We start from the raw sequence: 18,201 nt of genomic DNA, 5'->3' as shown, positions 1-18,201 counted from the left end.
AGGAAGCAATACAAGCAGATGTAATCATAAGTAATTTTGGGGATGGATTTGTTGTAATGTGACTCTTGTCATATGTGTCTTGTCTTGATTGGCACAGCGTAGTGGTTATGGACAGAGTTGGACAGAGAGGGGTTTGTGTTGGCAGGTCTTCTGGCTTTCTGATTCAGCTCTATGTCTATGGTTAACCAACCTGGCTTCTATACAAACTGATGAGAGTGCAATGTCATTGAGAGGATATTTTGACACAATTTGCTGCCAACAATTGACAGTGAGATAATGGCAGGCAACATAATAACCATACCGTACTTTTATGAATGAGAGAGGGAGGGTAAAAGAAGAGCAGCTCACACAGGTGAGCACAATATAGCAAATAAAATGTAAAATGTAATCTATTCTGTATGATCTATACCAGTAAAGTGCTGCGTTGATATAGTTGATCAAATGGTTAAAGGGTTAGTTTACCAAAAAAGAAAAAAAAGTCTCATTGATCTTTCATGGTATCTCAAAATGTGGATTATAACCTTTACAGACTCATTTAACTAACCGTTATTCTTTCTAATTGACATTTGGTGTACATTGTGTGGTGTCTGTGCATTTGTGTGTATGTACTATATGTAAGGAAAAGTCCCACTTTTTGGGATATACACTTATTTGCTTTCTTGCAGAGAGATTGTTACAAGTCTTATGTCTGTGTGTTGGGTATGGAGCTATAGCCAGCTGGTGATTTGCATAACACAAAAACTAGAAGCAGGGAGACACAGCTAATGTGTATAGCAACTCTAAAGCTCCCTAATTAACACATTATATCTTGTTTGTTTAATCCACACACTAACAAAAAGTAAAAACGACAAGTTGTGGTTTTACTGGAACTTATGTGCCAAAACTATTTTGCAGTGCAGACTCCAGCACAGTATAATTTAATCTTTATGACATTGCCAGGCAACCAGGGGAGACACCATGATGTCACTTCACCCAGCCACTGGTTGCCAAGATAGAGATCCAGCATACAGTAACTCCCTTTTAAACCACAGTTTGTCCTTTTTACATTGCTGTTTGTGTATGGATTAATAAATGGGATATGTCTTAATTAGTGGGCTTTAGAGGTGCTGGCAGGTGTATTGTTGAACTTTGGAGTGAGCCAAGGTAGCTGTTTCACCTGCCTACCTGCCACTCTTTATGCTACACTAAGCACATCAAATCCTGACATGAGAAAGGTCTTCCCATCTAACTCTTGGTGAAAAATATAAGAAAAATCTATGTCTGGTTTAAAACAGACAAAACATTTTATCTTTTCCCTGCTCGACGTATATTAATTTGCTTAAAGTGAATACATTGACTGGCACTGATGTCTTCTTTTCCTTTGCTTTTGCTTTTGCAGGATGATTCCATCCAGCAGCAATGACTTCCTGGTCCGTGACCTCGCTGCTGGGCGTAACTACGATCTTTGTGTCCTGGCTGTGTTTGATGATGTCATCACATCACTGACTGCAACGCGTCCTCTGGGTTGTCTGTCATTCACCACAGACACGGAGTTCAGCCAGTGTCAGGCACTACACAGCCATTTCCTGGGCGGCACTATGATTATCATCATTGGTGGGATTATTGTGGCATCTGTGCTGGTTTTCATTATCATCTTAATGATAAGATACAAGGTTTACAGCCACCAAGGGGCAGGCCACGGAAAAGCAGCCATTTCTGCAGCTGCGCCAAGACCGCAGAGCAATGGACAAGGAGGAGGTGGACAGGTCCAAGTTCTACCTCGTTCTGCCTCAAAAATGACTGACAGTCAGGATGACCAAGCACTGGGGCCATCCAGGGCCATGTCGCCTAGCAACACCCTGAGAGACACTGTGGCATTGGTTGAGGAGGAGAGCAGTGGACGGAGCATAATGACAAGGACTGACTCCTTGGCCAATGAGGAGTTGCGATCGCCCACCAAGGCCCGCTTCTCCTCAAGGGTCGCCATTGAGATGAAAAGCAGACCACCATCTGTCGCCAAAGAGCCCACCTCCCCCAAGGAACTGGCAGGTAGTAGAGAGACAGACAGAGAGGAGGAGGAGATAGTCATACTGTAGAGAAGGCAAGCCACTGAGCAAGGAAGAAGCATTTCAGAGAGTTGGAAAGAAACACAAAAAAGAAATAAGTTGACGGAGAAGGAGCAGAGAGACAAAATAAGAATAAAAAATACAGTCAAATAGATAGAGATGGGGGATGAGAGAAAGACAATGTGCAATTGAGGGTGTGAAATTGAGCGAGATAATAGCGGAGAGCAGAACAGTGAGAAACTGAGTAAGTGTGAAAGAGAGAATGAATAAGAAAGATGCCATACTTGTGGACTGGAAGGATAGCAAGAGAAATAGAGGATGAGACACATGTTCAACTTAATGTCTGTGGGGTTGCAGTAGCATTTAAGTTGTAGTATACGCTCTACTCCATAATTGTTGTCAAATTAGATCATAGCTTCTCTCACTCTGTACATGAATCTTGAATTAACCTCCCAACAGTGTAGTTACACAATATTACATCCTCCAAGCTGTTCTTGCCAACTCCTAGGCTTAATCTCTGAACAACAGAGAATAGTACATGTTACTCAAAGGCTTTGAAGCCACCAGACAGTTTCAGAAACCACTCAGTTTTTTTTTTTTTTTTCATTTCCCAAGTGAGATGTGCATGATGCTGTGACCTCTTTGTAAACTGCACCTTTCAGGCATCTACCACTGCATAGTTAGTCTGTGTCAGCAGTAGAAGAAACCTATGTGGGTTGATGCTACAAGAGAAAGGGATTTCTTAATGCAGGTGGGATCACACATCACACCACAGCCAACATTATTCACTTAAGCGTTCCTTGTGCCTCCTCCATTGGAGTGCTACAAACTATTAGACTTTAAGCACTCTGCGAAGGCTTGTTTGCCATTAAGAATGACACAACCTTAGAGCTTAAGAGTGAACAAGGAAAGTTACCTCAGTAAAAAGAAGAGGCCTTTGAAGGTTGGCTGAAATTCAACATCAGATTGGAAGAAATCCAAGACACTCATTTACCCTTTATAAAAATTTCAAATATCTCATGTCTTGAGGAAGTTAAGAGGGATGTCATTTTTTTCAATCCTTAAAAACTGTCATTTTATTTCTCACATCTTAGTATCTTCCCTGGTAGAATAAACAATAGACAGATGCAGTAAAAGACCCTGTAACGTCTCTAGATAGCTTATAAAAGCAACAAGCTTTACTAATTAGTTTTGGCTATGAATGCTCTGATATGTATCTATTTTTTAAATATTCTAATCGTATGAATGTTTTCATATAAGAATGAATTTAAAAAGTAAAAGTGTCTCCACTTTAAGCTATTCAGGCAGATACACTCTCTGCGTAAAGTTAAACTTGTAAATGTATGACTGTTCATACAGCTGTATAGACTTACAGTTGAGAGTCTTCCCCCAAGGGTGCCCTCTATATAAATCCAAGCAACTTGCTTTAGGTTCAGCTGGAGTCTAATTGAACCCCTCCAGGAGTAACAAAGCAGAATCTGGCAGAGTAACAGAGATAACTGAGACTGAATATCAGAATCAGAATCAGATCTATTGACAAGTAGGTTTGCACATACAAGGAATTTGCTTTGGTGTTGTTGTGGTGCGTAACGGTCAAAATATACGCAAAATTAGGTAATCAAAATAATATAAAAATGAAAGAATATACTCTATACTATAGATTAGAATATACTACACATAATGCAATAGGTAACTGATGCAATCATAACTGTCATTAATGTATACTGTACACTGTGGAATAAGAAACTGTAAGAACATAAGGCTCTGGTGGTGGAGGGAGAATTCAAAACCAAACCCAGTCAGCAACAGCTATGAGCAGAAAGTAAAGTTTATTTATACACCACTTTTTACAAAGTGCTTCACTATAAATTGAAATGCTTAATTACACAGACCAGATAAAGAGAAAAGAAAAAAGGGGTTTAAGGGGTTTTATGATGTGTTGTAAAAGGAAGGCACAAGAAGAATGTGGAGACTGTGAAGCCCACACTAAAAGAAGGCTAGATGACCTTGGACGGTGAAGCCAAGAATTGTGATAAAAACATGACGCTCTGACACCTAGAAATTAGAAATCCCACGTCTGTGCTGTTATCAAAAGCTAATTTCTGAAGATGTTCCAGTGAGTATAAATGACAGGCAAAAGTTGAGCACAGTCACAACCTAATTAGCTGCACTGAAATCGGTTAATTTCCAGCTTCAGATCTATTAGTACAACTTGAGCTTAAGGCTTCCATTCACTGTCTCTTGATCTCTTGGCTCTCTTGTCTCCTTGTGGATCAACCTCTGGCACCAGCCTGAATAAAGTATTTTTAGTTTCTACAGTAGTGACTACTGGCTAACTGGCAAGAAATAGCTGTCAGAAAGCTTGAATAGTCGGCATGGGGGTACTAACAAGAACCAGAGAGGAGAAGAGAAAAAGGGAGACACTTTTTCTTGCCTAGAACTCTAATAATTTCTTGTCATTGTGCATTCACAGTATAATTCAAAGGAGAGAAAATAGAATCACATTGAAAGCACAATGATGCATGATTATATTATGATCTTTTCTTTAACATGCAAGACACTGATGGAAAATTGCTTTTATGCACCCTAGTCATTACCAGCAAAGGCTGTTAGATAAAACCTGCTTTTTATGTAATCAGGGCCCAGTTCTCTTGATCCAGACTTTTGAAGTCACTTGCATGTGCTCAAAAAGATCGCCTAAAATGCTCAATAGTGCTATAATTATAGGAATCCATAAGAGCATGTGAATTTTCCAGTGTACTTCCCCTTTAACACTAATCCACTCAGGAAATTAGAACGAATAAATGGAGGCACCATTTCACGTGAGTGGATTAAACAGCTGAGTCGAAATACTTTATCAGCGGCTGCTATGTCGTTCAATTGGCCTCTGTGAATAGGTTGAAATGAGGAGTCATTGAGCCTAACATTGATAGCAGGGAGGAGACGAAAAATCTGTGCAGAGCGCTGCAGTTTCGCCAGCAAGTTCAGGGAAAGTTTTCACCTTCGTCAGCTCTGCTGGATCGATAGTGGCTCTGACACTTATAACACAATTAAATGTGCTGGACTTTGCTCACATCACAGTCTCTAATTATTGTATGAAAGTTGCCTCGGTCCAGACCTTTGAATCCACCCACACCACCAAGTTGAGTTGACAATTTTGTCTGATATCAGGAAAGATTTTGGATTGTGTCAAGTGCTATACTAACTAAAAGAACACCCTGGATATTAATTGACAATAGACATCATACTGAAATATGTTGTTTTCTAGTTGTTTTTCTTACTTTTGAAGCTATATGAGGGGGAAGTCTGTGTAGATGTAGTTCAGCAAGTGTTCTGAGAGGTTGATGGCCAAATTGGAGTTACAAAGAACAGGAGCTTGGGGGGTGCTCATTAGAACTGTAACAGGCTAGAGAACAGGCTAGAATTTTGCAAACTGTGATAAGGAACTTCCTTGAATTTTACTTTGTTGCACTGAGGTGCATATGCACCAACCCAAACATCCCCCTATAGGCCTAATTAACAGTTCTAACCACAACCCAAACTGACTGAAGTGTGTCAGTCAAAGGAGCTTCCAAAGAGCTTCCCAGACTATAACAACAACAACACACTAACAAAAAGTAAAGACGACAAGTTGTGGTTTTACTGGGGGGAAACAGCTAATGTGTATAGCAACTCTCAGTCTCCCTAATTAACACATTATATCTTGTTTGTTTAATCCACACACAAACAAAAAGTAAAAACGACAAGTTGTGGTTTTACTTGAACTTATGTGCCAAAACTATTTTGCAGTGTAGACTCCAACACTACAATTTCATCTCTATGAGGTTGCCAGGCAACCAAGGGAGACTCCATGATGTCACTATGCCTGGCCATTGGTTGCCAAGATAGAGATCCAGCATACAGTAACTCCCTGTGAAACCACAATTTGTCCTTTTTACATCTCTGTTTGCGTGTGGATCAAGAAATGGGATATGTATCAATTAGTGTCCTTTAGAGGGGCTGGCAGGAACTTCGGAGTGAACCAAGGTAGCTGTTTTACCTACGTCCAGTCTTCATGCACATCTAAGCACATCCACTCCTGGCTGTACATATGGTAAATGCCCAGACATGAGAGAGGTCTTCCCATCTAACTCTTGGCAAAAAATGTAAGAAAAATCTGTGCCTGGTTCAAAACAGACAAAACTCTTTTCTCTGCTCGATGTATATTAATTACTGTTACTGTTATTAAGTTATTGTAATACATTGACTGGCACTGATGTCCTTTGCCTTTGCTTTTGCAGGATGAGGTTGATGAGGTTGATTGCCAAATTGGACTTACAAAGAACAGGAGCTTAGGAGTGCTAATTGGGGCTGTAACAGGCTAGAATTTTGCAAACTGCGTTAAGGAACTTCCTTGAATTTTACTTTGTGTCATGGTGCAGGTGCCACCATATGCACCAACCCAAACATCCCCCCTCTAACCACAACCCAAAGCCCAGGCACCGTTTCGACCAAAAGTTCTAGACACTTTGTACGGAGAGGAACTAATCTCAGGAACTAAACTTGAAACTTTAAGTCCCTGTTGTCCTGTTTGTGTTTCCACCGCATCTGAGGAACTAGGTAGATCATGCAAATTAGACTCATGAGGAATTGAAAAAAATCAATGTTTGAAATACAGCATTCACACATGAGGAAAAAATAATGTCTCCACAGTAAATCATCTGTAGAGTGTTTGATGGTTATTTATTTGTGCTTTAGAACGCAACCTCTGTGAAACAACAGGAAAGCCTAAATTTACTTTTAACGGTAGCAAACACAATGTCCAATGTCCTCCCCTTGTGCTAAACTGGACCTAAATTGATACTAGAGTACTTCCTTGTTTTATGAATGAAGCAGTACTCAAGTTGGAGCAGCTGCACTGTGTGTGTTTGACCAGTCAGTGATGGTCATCCCTGCAAACTCCACCCCCAAAGTTCTTGTGCTTTTGGAAAGTACTATCCCCAACCTTTTTGTTGGGTAAAACAATCTCCCTGGAACTTCATTTAGACCCTGGTTCCTGTGGTGGAAACACAGTTAGAGGAACTGAGTTCCTCAAAAGATTCTTAATCCCTGGGGAGAGTTCCTGCAGTTGAAATGTGGCTCAAAACAGACAAACAGAACAATTATTATAGTTTTTATTTTGACACCTTATCCAGGAAGAAAAAGTTACCGCTGGCCTTTGTGTTCTTTGTTTTCTCACTTTGATTCCAGGATCATTGGCACTTTGAGGGCAACCTACAATGAGGGATAACACTCATGTGTCTGTACAGAGGCTGTTGGGGTTTCTCAGGGTGTAGCTGTGTCTGTGATGTGTTTCACTGGTTGCTGCATTGCAGAGAAAGGAAACATTGATCTGATTAGAGAGAGAGCTGCAGTGAGTCAGAGCGCCTGAGGAACAGAGTATCTGACAGATACACAGAGAGACCCCATTAAAGGCCCACGGTTGTCAAAAATGTGACCCAACATGAAAAAATAAGCACATTGTGGGTGATAGTTTTCCTTTTGTTTGCTTGCTTTTCATAGATCTTTTTCACATCCATATAACAATTGGTGTAAATAATTTTGAATAATTTATTCTTTAACCTTAAATATGTTGCTAAAAAGTACTCACTTGACTTTTCGTTTTCTTTTTGGGGTAAATTAGGTCCCCTTACAGTTACTTTATCAGAAGCTCAAGGCAAGTGATTGCATGTAGGGCTTGGGTTAGGGTTACTATCACAAGAGAAAGAAAAATGAAGAGAAGAAGAGAAGAAAAAAATCTAATTTCTTGAAAATGATTATTTGATTATCAATATAGTAATCAATTAATTTTCTGTCAATTAACTGACTAGCCAGTTAAAGCTACAGTATGCAAGTTCTGGAAATCAAGCTAGCGCTAGCATGAGTCTCAACAGCAAGTGCATTTCTATATTGATTGACAGCTGTGAGATACCACTCCTGACTTTTGTTTTCTCTGATTGGTTAGAAGGGTGAGGCTTGTGTAAAAACGTAGGAATGGAAAATCTCTGTACTGCTGACAGGCTGTTCAATGAGCCTGGGTAACAGAAGCCAGTGACAACACCTCTCCATGTTAAGATATGCTTTGGAGCATATTTCAGCAAAGAAAGATGGACATATTCTAAATTTCGATCTTACTTTATGACAGCGACAACTTTAATTGTTTCAGCCGTAATTGCAAGACTCAAGCAAATGACAAGCATAGATGTTTGATGGCGTTTAGAAATATTTTGCCTTAATTACTAATTACTAAATAAGTAAATAGACAAATACACAGCACATTGTGGAACAGTTTGGCCCTAACAATGTAACCTTGGAGCTTGAGATCTCATAGCTTGTGATATGTGTGCTGCATGACTATTCAACATTAGAAGGAGCTCTTTAACCTTAATACTAAATGGAGAATTTTCTATCAGGATTAGCAGTAATAATATGTTTGACACAAACATATTATGCTTATGTGAAGCAATGTACTATTAATTCATGAACAACCAACTAAATATTGAATGTGTGCATGGGTGTTTATGTCTATAAATCACAATCACAAAGTACCCATCCGGGAACAAAGAACAGGTCCCCACAAGGTAACCCATTCATCTTTAAGGGGTTAAAAGTCAAGCAAGGGTATGTCTGTGTGTGTGTATGTGTGTGTTTGTGTGCCTGTAAACTCAGGGTCAGCTAACAAATCCCTGCAGATCTGTGCATGCATTCGTGTGTTGTAATGTACAAGGTTTGACTGCCTTGAGCCAGTGTAAATGCCCCCACAAGGTTAGGCGAGACAGAAAAATAGTCGAGTTTAACACAAGAATGTGTGTGACTCTGTGTGAAGAGCAAGTGTTCTCCCCATGGCCCATCCATGACCCTGTAGCCTGTCTGTCCTCCGTGTATTTTAATCTATCATCACTCCTTTCAGTGTCATCTCTTATGCCTGGCCTCATTCTTCACCGTCGTCTGTCCCTCTGAATTCATCTCTTGGAATCTCCCTCTGTCTTCCCGCTCCTGCTGTATTTCTCAAGCTCTCTCTGTTGCTTTCGCTCGTCTGTCTTCTTTAACCGCTTTCTGACTATCCTGACATTTCTACTTCCTCTCTCTCCCCCATTTTTCTGGGCTGTTTTGCTGCATTTGTGTCAGTGTTTGTTCTCTGTTTCTTATTGTTTTGTTTTTTTCTCCATGTCTCTCTCTCTCTCTTTCTCTCTCTCTCTCTCCCTCCCTCTTTCTCTGACTGTTTCTGGCTTTGTATTCTGCTTTCTTTCTCCATTTCTCTTCTCTGTCTCTCTGACGCCTCCAGCAGCAGACGACAGGCGGCCTCGTAGTGTCGAATGGAGAGACTTTATGATCTGAGGGTCTCTTGGCCTCACAAAGAGAATGCGCCAACACTACACAAAAAGAGTAATGAGTGGCACTTAAAACTTTAGCAATCCCTGGATTTCCTCCTATAGTATAGTCCTTCTATAGTTTCTCCCTTCTCTTACCCTATTTCACTGTTCCTCACCCGTGCCTGTCTGTACTGTAGCCTCCCTCCTGAGTTTTACTTGCATGCTGATTTTTTACCCTCTTGGGGGTTTCTTGTTTTCACGTCGGGTCAGTTGACACAAATAACACACACATACACAAACACAAAAGCCAATAAAACATATCATGTCACATACTTCTAGTTGTATCTAGTGATGAAAATGTTTTCTTTACGTGCTCACACTTTGAGGCATTCGTCCTTGAGATTCCTACCTCCACCCATGTATGATGGAATTAAATGAAATTTGATTAATGGTGCTCACAGCATAGAAAATTTACATACAAAATTTTCAGCAGCAACATTCCTCTCTATAGCTGCACTGATTAGTCAGTCAACAGAAAATTAATCAACATTTCCAGCTTCTCAAATGTGAGGATTTGATGTTCTGGATATATTTTGGTTTCGGACTGCTGGCCAGATGAAACAAGCACTTTGAATACGTCGCCTCTGACAAAATTACAATTAGTTATAATCCGCTGATTGATTGATGATGAAAGTAATTGTTAGCTGCAGCCTTATTTCTCTCCAGAAACAAGGTCCCTGCCTCTCATGTTTTCATCAGAATTACTTTCTGCTGAAGAAAACTGTTGACAGGGTGTTTTGTGGAATATCCAGAGTTACTGGGACAATCAACAGCTCTTTTAACAAAAGAGCTGTTGATTGTTGCTGTTGAGATGACGATGGTTTAAAATGTAATTTCTCTCTGCTGTAAGTAACACACTTTCATAATACTAGAGTGGAGAGCAGGGAGCCCAGCGACAGTGACAAGTCAAACCAAAACTAAACTACAGCAAAATGGATTGTTTTTTGGGTTTTTTTTTTAAATGAAATTTAGGTGAACTAATTCTTTAATGCTTTTCTTTTTCATTTATAGTCTCTTTTGTTTGTTATTTAAAGGCCCCTTTTATCTTCTCATCTTTCATGTCCATCCTCTTTCTTTCACCATTGCTGATCTCTGTATTATTTCTGATTTTCTTTTTCATTTGTCCTGTCTTTTATCTGCTTCTTCTTTCCAATCTTAGCTGCCTTTTTTCCATCCATTGTTTCCATTTTCATAACTTCACAATTGTTTTCCCTTTTCTTTTTTCCTTGATTCTCTTAATTGTATTTCTTTTCAATACATTCTGTCTCTTATCATCTTGTGCTCTTTCCTTTTTACCCCCTACCCTCTCTCCATATCTTTTCTGCTGGCACATCCTTTTCCTCTAATGCTCCATTTGCATATACCATTTCTTTTAAATCCTGTATTACCTCTCCTTTCCCTGTCTGTTTTCAATTTATGACACCTTTTTTTTTTTTTTTTACTTCTTGTCCTTTCTATCCATCTCCTCGCCACTCACACTGGCTTATCGTCTCCACGTACTGCCTTCTCCTCTCTGTATCACCCCATCTCCTTCATCCATCTGCATGGTAAGAGTGATTGAGGAGAAGATGGGTGAGGAGTGGAGGATGATGGAGGAGAAGACAGTGGAGAGGTGCAGTGGTTGTGATGGATGAAGACAGGCTGAGGCATTAAGAAGACTCTGCTTCATTCTTAAACTGACACAATAAGCACTGGTTGTACATAAATGCTGTTAAGAAATATTCCTCCTGACAAGTACAGTTAAGAATGCTCTCCTTACAAACATACACATTACAAATAACAGCTGTGGCAATATACTGCCAGAGAAAGTACAGCTTCATCATTCCCCAAGATATTGCACTTCTTTGCATTTCCTTGTCAGTAGACCTTGCCTATGCAGGCTTCTGTTGTATCTCTCAACTATACAACAGTTACTCTCTCAAACATCTTTGACAATAGAAGATAACCTGATAGAAGTTAAAAAGTTTGAAAATTGTATTGAATTCGATGTTTGAAAAGCTTTTGCAATGTAATAAGTTAATAGATAATAGACCAGGTCTTACATGAGAACATTTTTGCAAATTGGACAATTTTATCGGCTAGAATCTCTATACAACTTTACACTTTCAATGAAAAAATATGATATAATGTGACTAAACAAGTCTGAACATACTCAGTTGTGGACTTTGTCCTTTTTACTTGTATGGCTTCAAAATGAGACTGATGTTACCTCAAAATCAGGGGAAAAAAATGACATTTGAACCTTTCGTACAGTTTCATATTGTCTTGTTTTGTTCTGTTTTCCCTTCGGAGGTAAAATACTCACAAAACTTAAAAAAAGAAATTCAAAAGTTTTCTGAATATTAGCTTTTCTTAAGTCAAACCAGAAGTTCTGAAAACAGAAATGCAAATCGGGCCTGTGGCTATTGTAGGATCAAGTCTAGTGCAATTTGGGACAGAACTCAACTGAAGTTAAAACCACTTACAGGTATTAACGACACAGTCTTAAGGTGTTCATATTGCAGTTCTATTTTATTACTATACTAATGTGTCTATTCCAAATCTCACACATGCTAAATTGTGTCTACTATACATCTGCTGCTTTGTTCAAGTCCCTTGGTTTTGCACCCTTTTGTCAAAAGTTTTTCTAGTCCAGATTCTTTTTTTCCCTTTTTTTAACCCCATTGCTTTAAAAGAATCCCCTTTAGAGCACTAATGATGCCCTTCTCCTCATTGTCCTTTTAGCCTGACATTTTAATGTTCTACTTTCAAACCATGGTGTTCTTGTTTTCCTGTTTTCCAGAAGCCTGATGTTGTTGTTCTACGTGGCAGATGTGGAGAGTGGACATCACCACCAGGGAGAGCCAGTGAAAACCCTGAAGAAAAAAAAAGGCCCTGACTTCTCTCCCCATATCGCCCGTTTACTCTCCCTATTACTTTGTTTCCATCAGGTTATACACTTGTACTGTCTGATTTACTTTTAACTGCTTAACCTGGTTCTCATGTCTGGATTGGACGACCGTGTCAAGGCCTGATGGCTGTTTGGCTTTTGATTGGCCAGTTCCTGCAGGATCCAGCTGTTGGTGTGATCACCTTGGTCAGTTTTAATGGAATACCCATTAAATGCTGAATTTTCCACTTTAAAACATCAGTACAAGTGTGGAAGTCAATACAATGGGCTACTGGATAATTTAAAAAACAACACTGATATGTCTTGACATAGAAAATGGACAGAATATATGAATGAGCCTCTCACCATCTGGAGCCACATCAACATGCATGGACAGATACTGAGCGGATGATAAAAACAGACAGACAGACAATAAATGGCTAAACAGTAAAAGTTGGATGCATAGATAATCACACTTAATCTGCATCTGGATATAATATTGTAGACTGCACAAACAGAAAAGGAATAGAAATCACAAATAAAGGAGTCTGAGTGAGTCCAGTTTTGGATATGAACAAACTGTATGGTAACTGCTCAAACAATAACAGCTCAGTGCTTGTGCAACTAGACATAAGGGACTCAATATGGCTGGTGCCAAGTGGCTCCACGCTATTAATCCTTGGGGAATAATGCAATTCCACTAAACTGAACTGAGCTAGTCTGAGCTGGAACTCAACCTTAACTGGACCCAGTCGGAAGTTTGCCTCTGGAAAGCACATATGTAAGGAAACCTGAACTGAACTGTTTTGACTCGGACAGAACTAAATAAACCTGGTCCTAGTGGAGCCTGGACTGGAATTGGAAAATGGAGTTGGATTAGTAATCTGACACAGACTAAACTGGACTAGACTAGACAGGACTAACCTGTTTATTCAACTGCCCTGGCGCAATATCCACTGCTTTCCAGACCTTGAGGACCTTTACCACCCTTTCTCACATCTCTCCAGGCCCACTTAAACAGGTGAGTAAGCTGCTGATTAGCCTATTAACCTAACCAAATAAGCAGCCAAATGAGAAGGTATGTCACCCAAAGACTGGGGCTCATTAATTAGGATGACATATGGTAACCCACCGGCAGTCACCTTGGCCGTCCACCAATTTTGGGTCCTGCCCTATAGTTAAAGACACACTTACATTTTGCAGTGTCTCCTCCTGCCACGAGTGGTCTGTAACCTAATGAGGGCACCACTTTAACGAGTGCCACCTAATTGCTGTCAGCTAGACAATTAGAGAGCCACCCTGGCTAAAACAATCTGCTTCGTTACTCTCCACTGACAGTATCACAACAGGCGACAGGAAATGCATCCCCCCTCTTGTTTGGCTCTCTTTTCTCATGCTCTTTTAGCATCTGAGTCACCCCTTATCACACAGTCCTCTCTCCTTCTTTATCTCTCTACCTCTCTCCGGCCGTCAGATGTCTCTTGTTTTTTCCCTGCCCGAGGCAGTGATCGAATACTGGTGGAGAATATAATATGCTGGGTGAGGATATGGTTATGAGCTAACACCACAGCCTCAGGGATGGATTTTGGCTGTACAAGGGGGGGGTCAGCAATATCCCTTTAGTCATGGACAGAGGCTGATGTCTGATGTCACAGAATTGAACTCATGGAGCCCCAAGATTGGAGAGATTTTCGTTGTCAAAATGAAATTAAACATTTATTGTAGATGATTAATAGTGTGGCCTGTTAAATAGTCAAATTTTTAAAATCTGGCCTCTGCTGGACTTCACTGGAAAAATTGTTTCAATAATTTCTCTTCAGACCTATAGTATCAGTCAAAAGTTTGCACACACCTTCCCATTCTCTCGAATAAGAAAGTGTGTCCATGCTTAGACACACTGGTACTGTATTTTAAATCATAGAACTACAGTACTAAACTTTTGAATACAAATGTACATGTAATAATCTTTAAAAATAATTACCATGAAACACAATAATCATGAATAACTCATCATTTATGGAATATATGTTTCTTACTTGTCAACAACCAATCATGTACTGTTTGTTGACAAGAATGCAGTTGTTTCTGTGTAACACACAGACATTCATTCATTGTTCATTCAATTATATTCATTGTTTGTTCATAAGTAGTGTTGAATCATAAACTTAATCGATTTTCTATTCACATTTTGAATTTACTTGACAATATTTCAAAAAAAGTAAACTTTTGGCCCAAGAGGATGAGTTTAATCTAACACCCAGAGATACACACCCACACACAAACTGTGCAAGGATGTTTCTGAATGAGAAAGCACCAAGAGACGGAAAAAGGAAAAGAGGAGAGAACAGAGACAGGAAGACAGGTTGGTGAGAGAAGAGAAGTCAAAGGTTTTTCCTTAAATTAGCTTATGGAACTATACTTACTGCCTGAAAATGGGTCACAAGTCTGGTTTGTTTGGTTGCCACATTACTTCATATCCCTTTTCAATATAATTTAAAAGGTCAAATGTTGTTTGTTTAGTGTATACATGCTGTAACTCTGTAACATTCAAAGAACTAAAATGGTGAGACATAACAGCAATTCCTGCTGTGTTTTGACTAGAGAGCGAACCAAAGTCATTATTTTCTGCTGTAAGTGATGGTTACAAGATGACTACACAGTGTTGGAGGGACCACTGGTAATGACAGCCATCTCCGATTTTCATTTACATTTGAATAACAGCACCAGCAACACCAAGCAAAACCAAGCGACACCAGAGTGGTTATTAAGGGCACCTTTGTCATAGTTATCTTCTTTTATACACCTATGACTGTGAAGCTATATGTGTGTGTGTGTGTGTGTGTGTATGTGTGTGTGTGTGTGTGTGTGTGTGTGTGTGTGTGTGTGTGTGTGTGTGCATGAGTATGTGTGTGTTTCGTCTCAGGACAGCATGAACAGTATGAGAATGATTGCAGATGTCAGACTCAAGAAGCTGTTTACACAAGCAAACATTTTCTCTCTGCACCATAGCTGGTATATGATTGTTTGAGCCATCTTTTCCATTTCTTTCATGTACACACACACACACACACACACACACACATACCAAAAAGAGAAAGAGACAACATAAAACAAATACACAAACTAAAAGCATGGCATAAAAATAGATTCCACATGAAAAAAATAGGTCTGTAAAGTGCATAGAGTCATTAAGAAATTAAAGGTAAATACAGTAAATCTTCTGCTTGCATCCAATTCTTTATTTTATTTTATTTTATTTTAAAATTGCAGTTTTTGTTTTCATTCACATAAAAGTTTAGATGGATCCTATACTGTTTTCATAATTTCTCGATTAAGTGAGAAGCTCATAGGCTGGTGGGTAGGTATCATGGTGAAATAAAGAGATTTTACCAAGCAGCCATTCACTGTATCAGGAGGCAATGGGAGAAAAGGTAGAAAGGACATTTAATTAGTGTGATCTCCTTTGTTACAATCAATATGGCTTTCATTCCAAGGACAAATTCAACTTTTTATAGAGTTTTAAATGTCGAACCCATCTGGCTCTCTAAAACTTATAAAAACGCTTCCTCTATATCTAATTAGTTTTATGTCTTGTGTTCTATAGTAATCATTATTTCCATCATACATATGGCTGCTTGTGTAACAGCCTCCCTAGATAACAGCTCAATATTGGCCTGATTTTTCCATGTGGTGTTTCATGACAGGATCGCTCACGACAGAAACTAGCAAGTCAGACTGATTTACACCTTTGTTCGTCTCATATGATAGATACATGCAGAACTGTGACTTCAAAAATTTCTATGAAGCTATATTCATCTTTTTTTAACACATTTAAGTCATATGTGGCTACATTGGAAGGTCTTCAAGTTTGCATCAAGATACATCAAGGAGAAAAAAAGTTTGCGCTGTCCTCCCCAGAAATAAATCCAGGCTTTATTTCCTATCTTTCTGTCAGTTGTAAAAATGAATGAAGCTGGCTAGATGCCCTGCAGACACTTTGATGATGATGATGATGATGATACATGTTATTCCCTCCTCCCTGACACTGTTGATTGCTCATTCCTCCTCCCGTCCATTTTTATCCTCCCTACCTGAAGTCAAGTGCAGCGGTCACCAAGGCACATTAAGAGCTTATTATTCTGTATAATTTATGTTGATCATGTGTGATTTGCCAGTAGTGGAGAGTGTTGATGTGTAGCAATTCAATTTTCAAGAACTTTTTCAACCTTCCTTTCTTCCCACACTCTGGGAGGGAACCACTAAAAATATGTTCACCAAATTTGCTTTGTATTCTGCCACAAAGACATTTCTTGTGAAAAGTGAAATTTTGTTGTCTTTTAGCCTCACAGATCCACAAGAAATGATCTGGTAATCATTTAACTGATGATGAGAACTAGAAACATGTTTTATGTGACACCGTGTCTCTTGTAAACTGTGGCACAGTCTGGTTATACTTTATGTGACAGCCTCCATCTGTAGACATTTTGCAGCAGCATTTACAACTCCATCCTAGCAACCGTTTATTTCATAAGCTAATGGGAAACACATGGACTCCCACTGTTATTACAGCCTTAATGTAAAGGAGATGCAGTGTGTGCTCCCTGTCTGGGCTCATGGGCTATGACTTCAATTTGAGCAGCATGTCACATCTGGTGGCTGATGTGGCAGTGATGTCGGTAGATGTGGCCATGCATACATTACTGCATTTGTATAATACTGCCTCACACACATACACACACACACACTTACATTTACATATCTAAAAATGACCCTGGGTTCTCCGACACATCACCGCCAGATCCTGCAGTGATTACACACTCCTTTCCAGCTGTGTGTGTGAGAGAGATTGAGAAGAGAAAAAAAAGAAGGGGGAACACATATAGGGCCCGAATGCATAGGGAAAGTACAAATGTGTGTGTGTGTATGTGCGCACCCAGTGTCGTCTGACCGGTGGTGATGTAAGATGAGTGTCCTACAAGAGCATGACAAGGTGAACAATGCCTGCAGTAAGGAGAGGAAGAGGAAGATGGAAAAAGGAGGGAGGGAAAGATAAAAGTAGGAGGGATGCGCAGAGGGAAGAGAGGAGGGAGAAGAAGAGAAAACAGAGGGAGAAGGAGGTATTGATGGAACACTGACAGGTTCAGATGTAAATGTACTGGGAGGTGGGAAAGAAAGTGAGAATATAGGGAAGAATAGTTAAAAATAGATCATATAAGGGAGCGAGAGAAACATAGGAGGAGTGAGGCTCAGTAAGATAATTCATAAATTTGCATACATGCACTTGTTCAGTGTAGGTTGATATGGCCTGCTATGTGCTGTACGGAGGCTCCAGAGATGATCTTATCATACCAATATGGCTTCTTGAATTGAACTGTTAGGGAGAAAAGCGAAATGGGGGAAAGAGGCTGTACAAGATAAGCAGCTTTATATATAAGAGGAAATAGAGGAGAAAGGGAAAAAACAAGGATTAAAAAAAGGAAGAGGAGGAGGAGAGCGAGGAGAGGAGACATGAAGACGACAAGCAAAAGTAAAGAGAGGAGGAGGAGAAACAGAAGAAAAGAGATGAGAAAAGGAATAGAGGGGAAAACAGAAGGAGAACAGCGAGTGGGATGTGTGGAGGATTACTCTGTGTGTATTGAGCTCCAGTTGTATTGTGCTGTAAGGTGTCTTTGGTCCCTCAGAAAGAAAACATGGCAGTGTGAATAATAGATGATACAACAGGGTATACACACAAACACATACACACAAAGCGTGTTTATTTTTTGCGCGTGTTTATTGTGTGACTCCTATCCCCCTTTTAAATGGTTAAAAAAAAAAAAGATCTTGACAGCGAGGCAGATGATGTGCTCAGCTGAACAAATTCGTCACGGACACATATTCAAGTCAAAAGATTTTT

The 18,201-nt window shown here is 39.7% G+C and overlaps 1 protein-coding gene across 2 annotated transcripts in view; it reads left to right on the top strand.

Annotated features, from left to right (window-relative positions):
* The window catches only part of zgc:172282 (leucine-rich repeat and fibronectin type III domain-containing protein 1-like protein), an 81,249-nt gene that overhangs the window by 55,836 nt on the left and 7,212 nt on the right, over window positions 1-18,201 (top strand). The window contains exons 7-8 of one of the 2 annotated variants that reach the window (XM_042414439.1): window positions 1,379-2,028; window positions 12,219-13,326. In XM_042414439.1, the coding sequence (XP_042270373.1) occupies window positions 1,379-2,028; window positions 12,219-12,226 (658 nt within the window). In that variant the 3' untranslated portion in view covers window positions 12,227-13,326. Of the gene's footprint in view, window positions 1-1,378; window positions 2,109-12,218; window positions 13,327-18,201 lie in introns of those variants that run through there. The other variant, XM_042414438.1, reaches the window with a different exon arrangement.

Source organism: Thunnus maccoyii, chromosome 6 (assembly GCF_910596095.1).
Source record: "Thunnus maccoyii chromosome 6, fThuMac1.1, whole genome shotgun sequence".
Classification (NCBI taxonomy): Eukaryota; Metazoa; Chordata; class Actinopteri; order Scombriformes; family Scombridae; genus Thunnus; species Thunnus maccoyii.
Note: the sequence above shows the minus strand (reverse complement) of the source record. Positions and strands in the feature narration are given on the sequence as shown.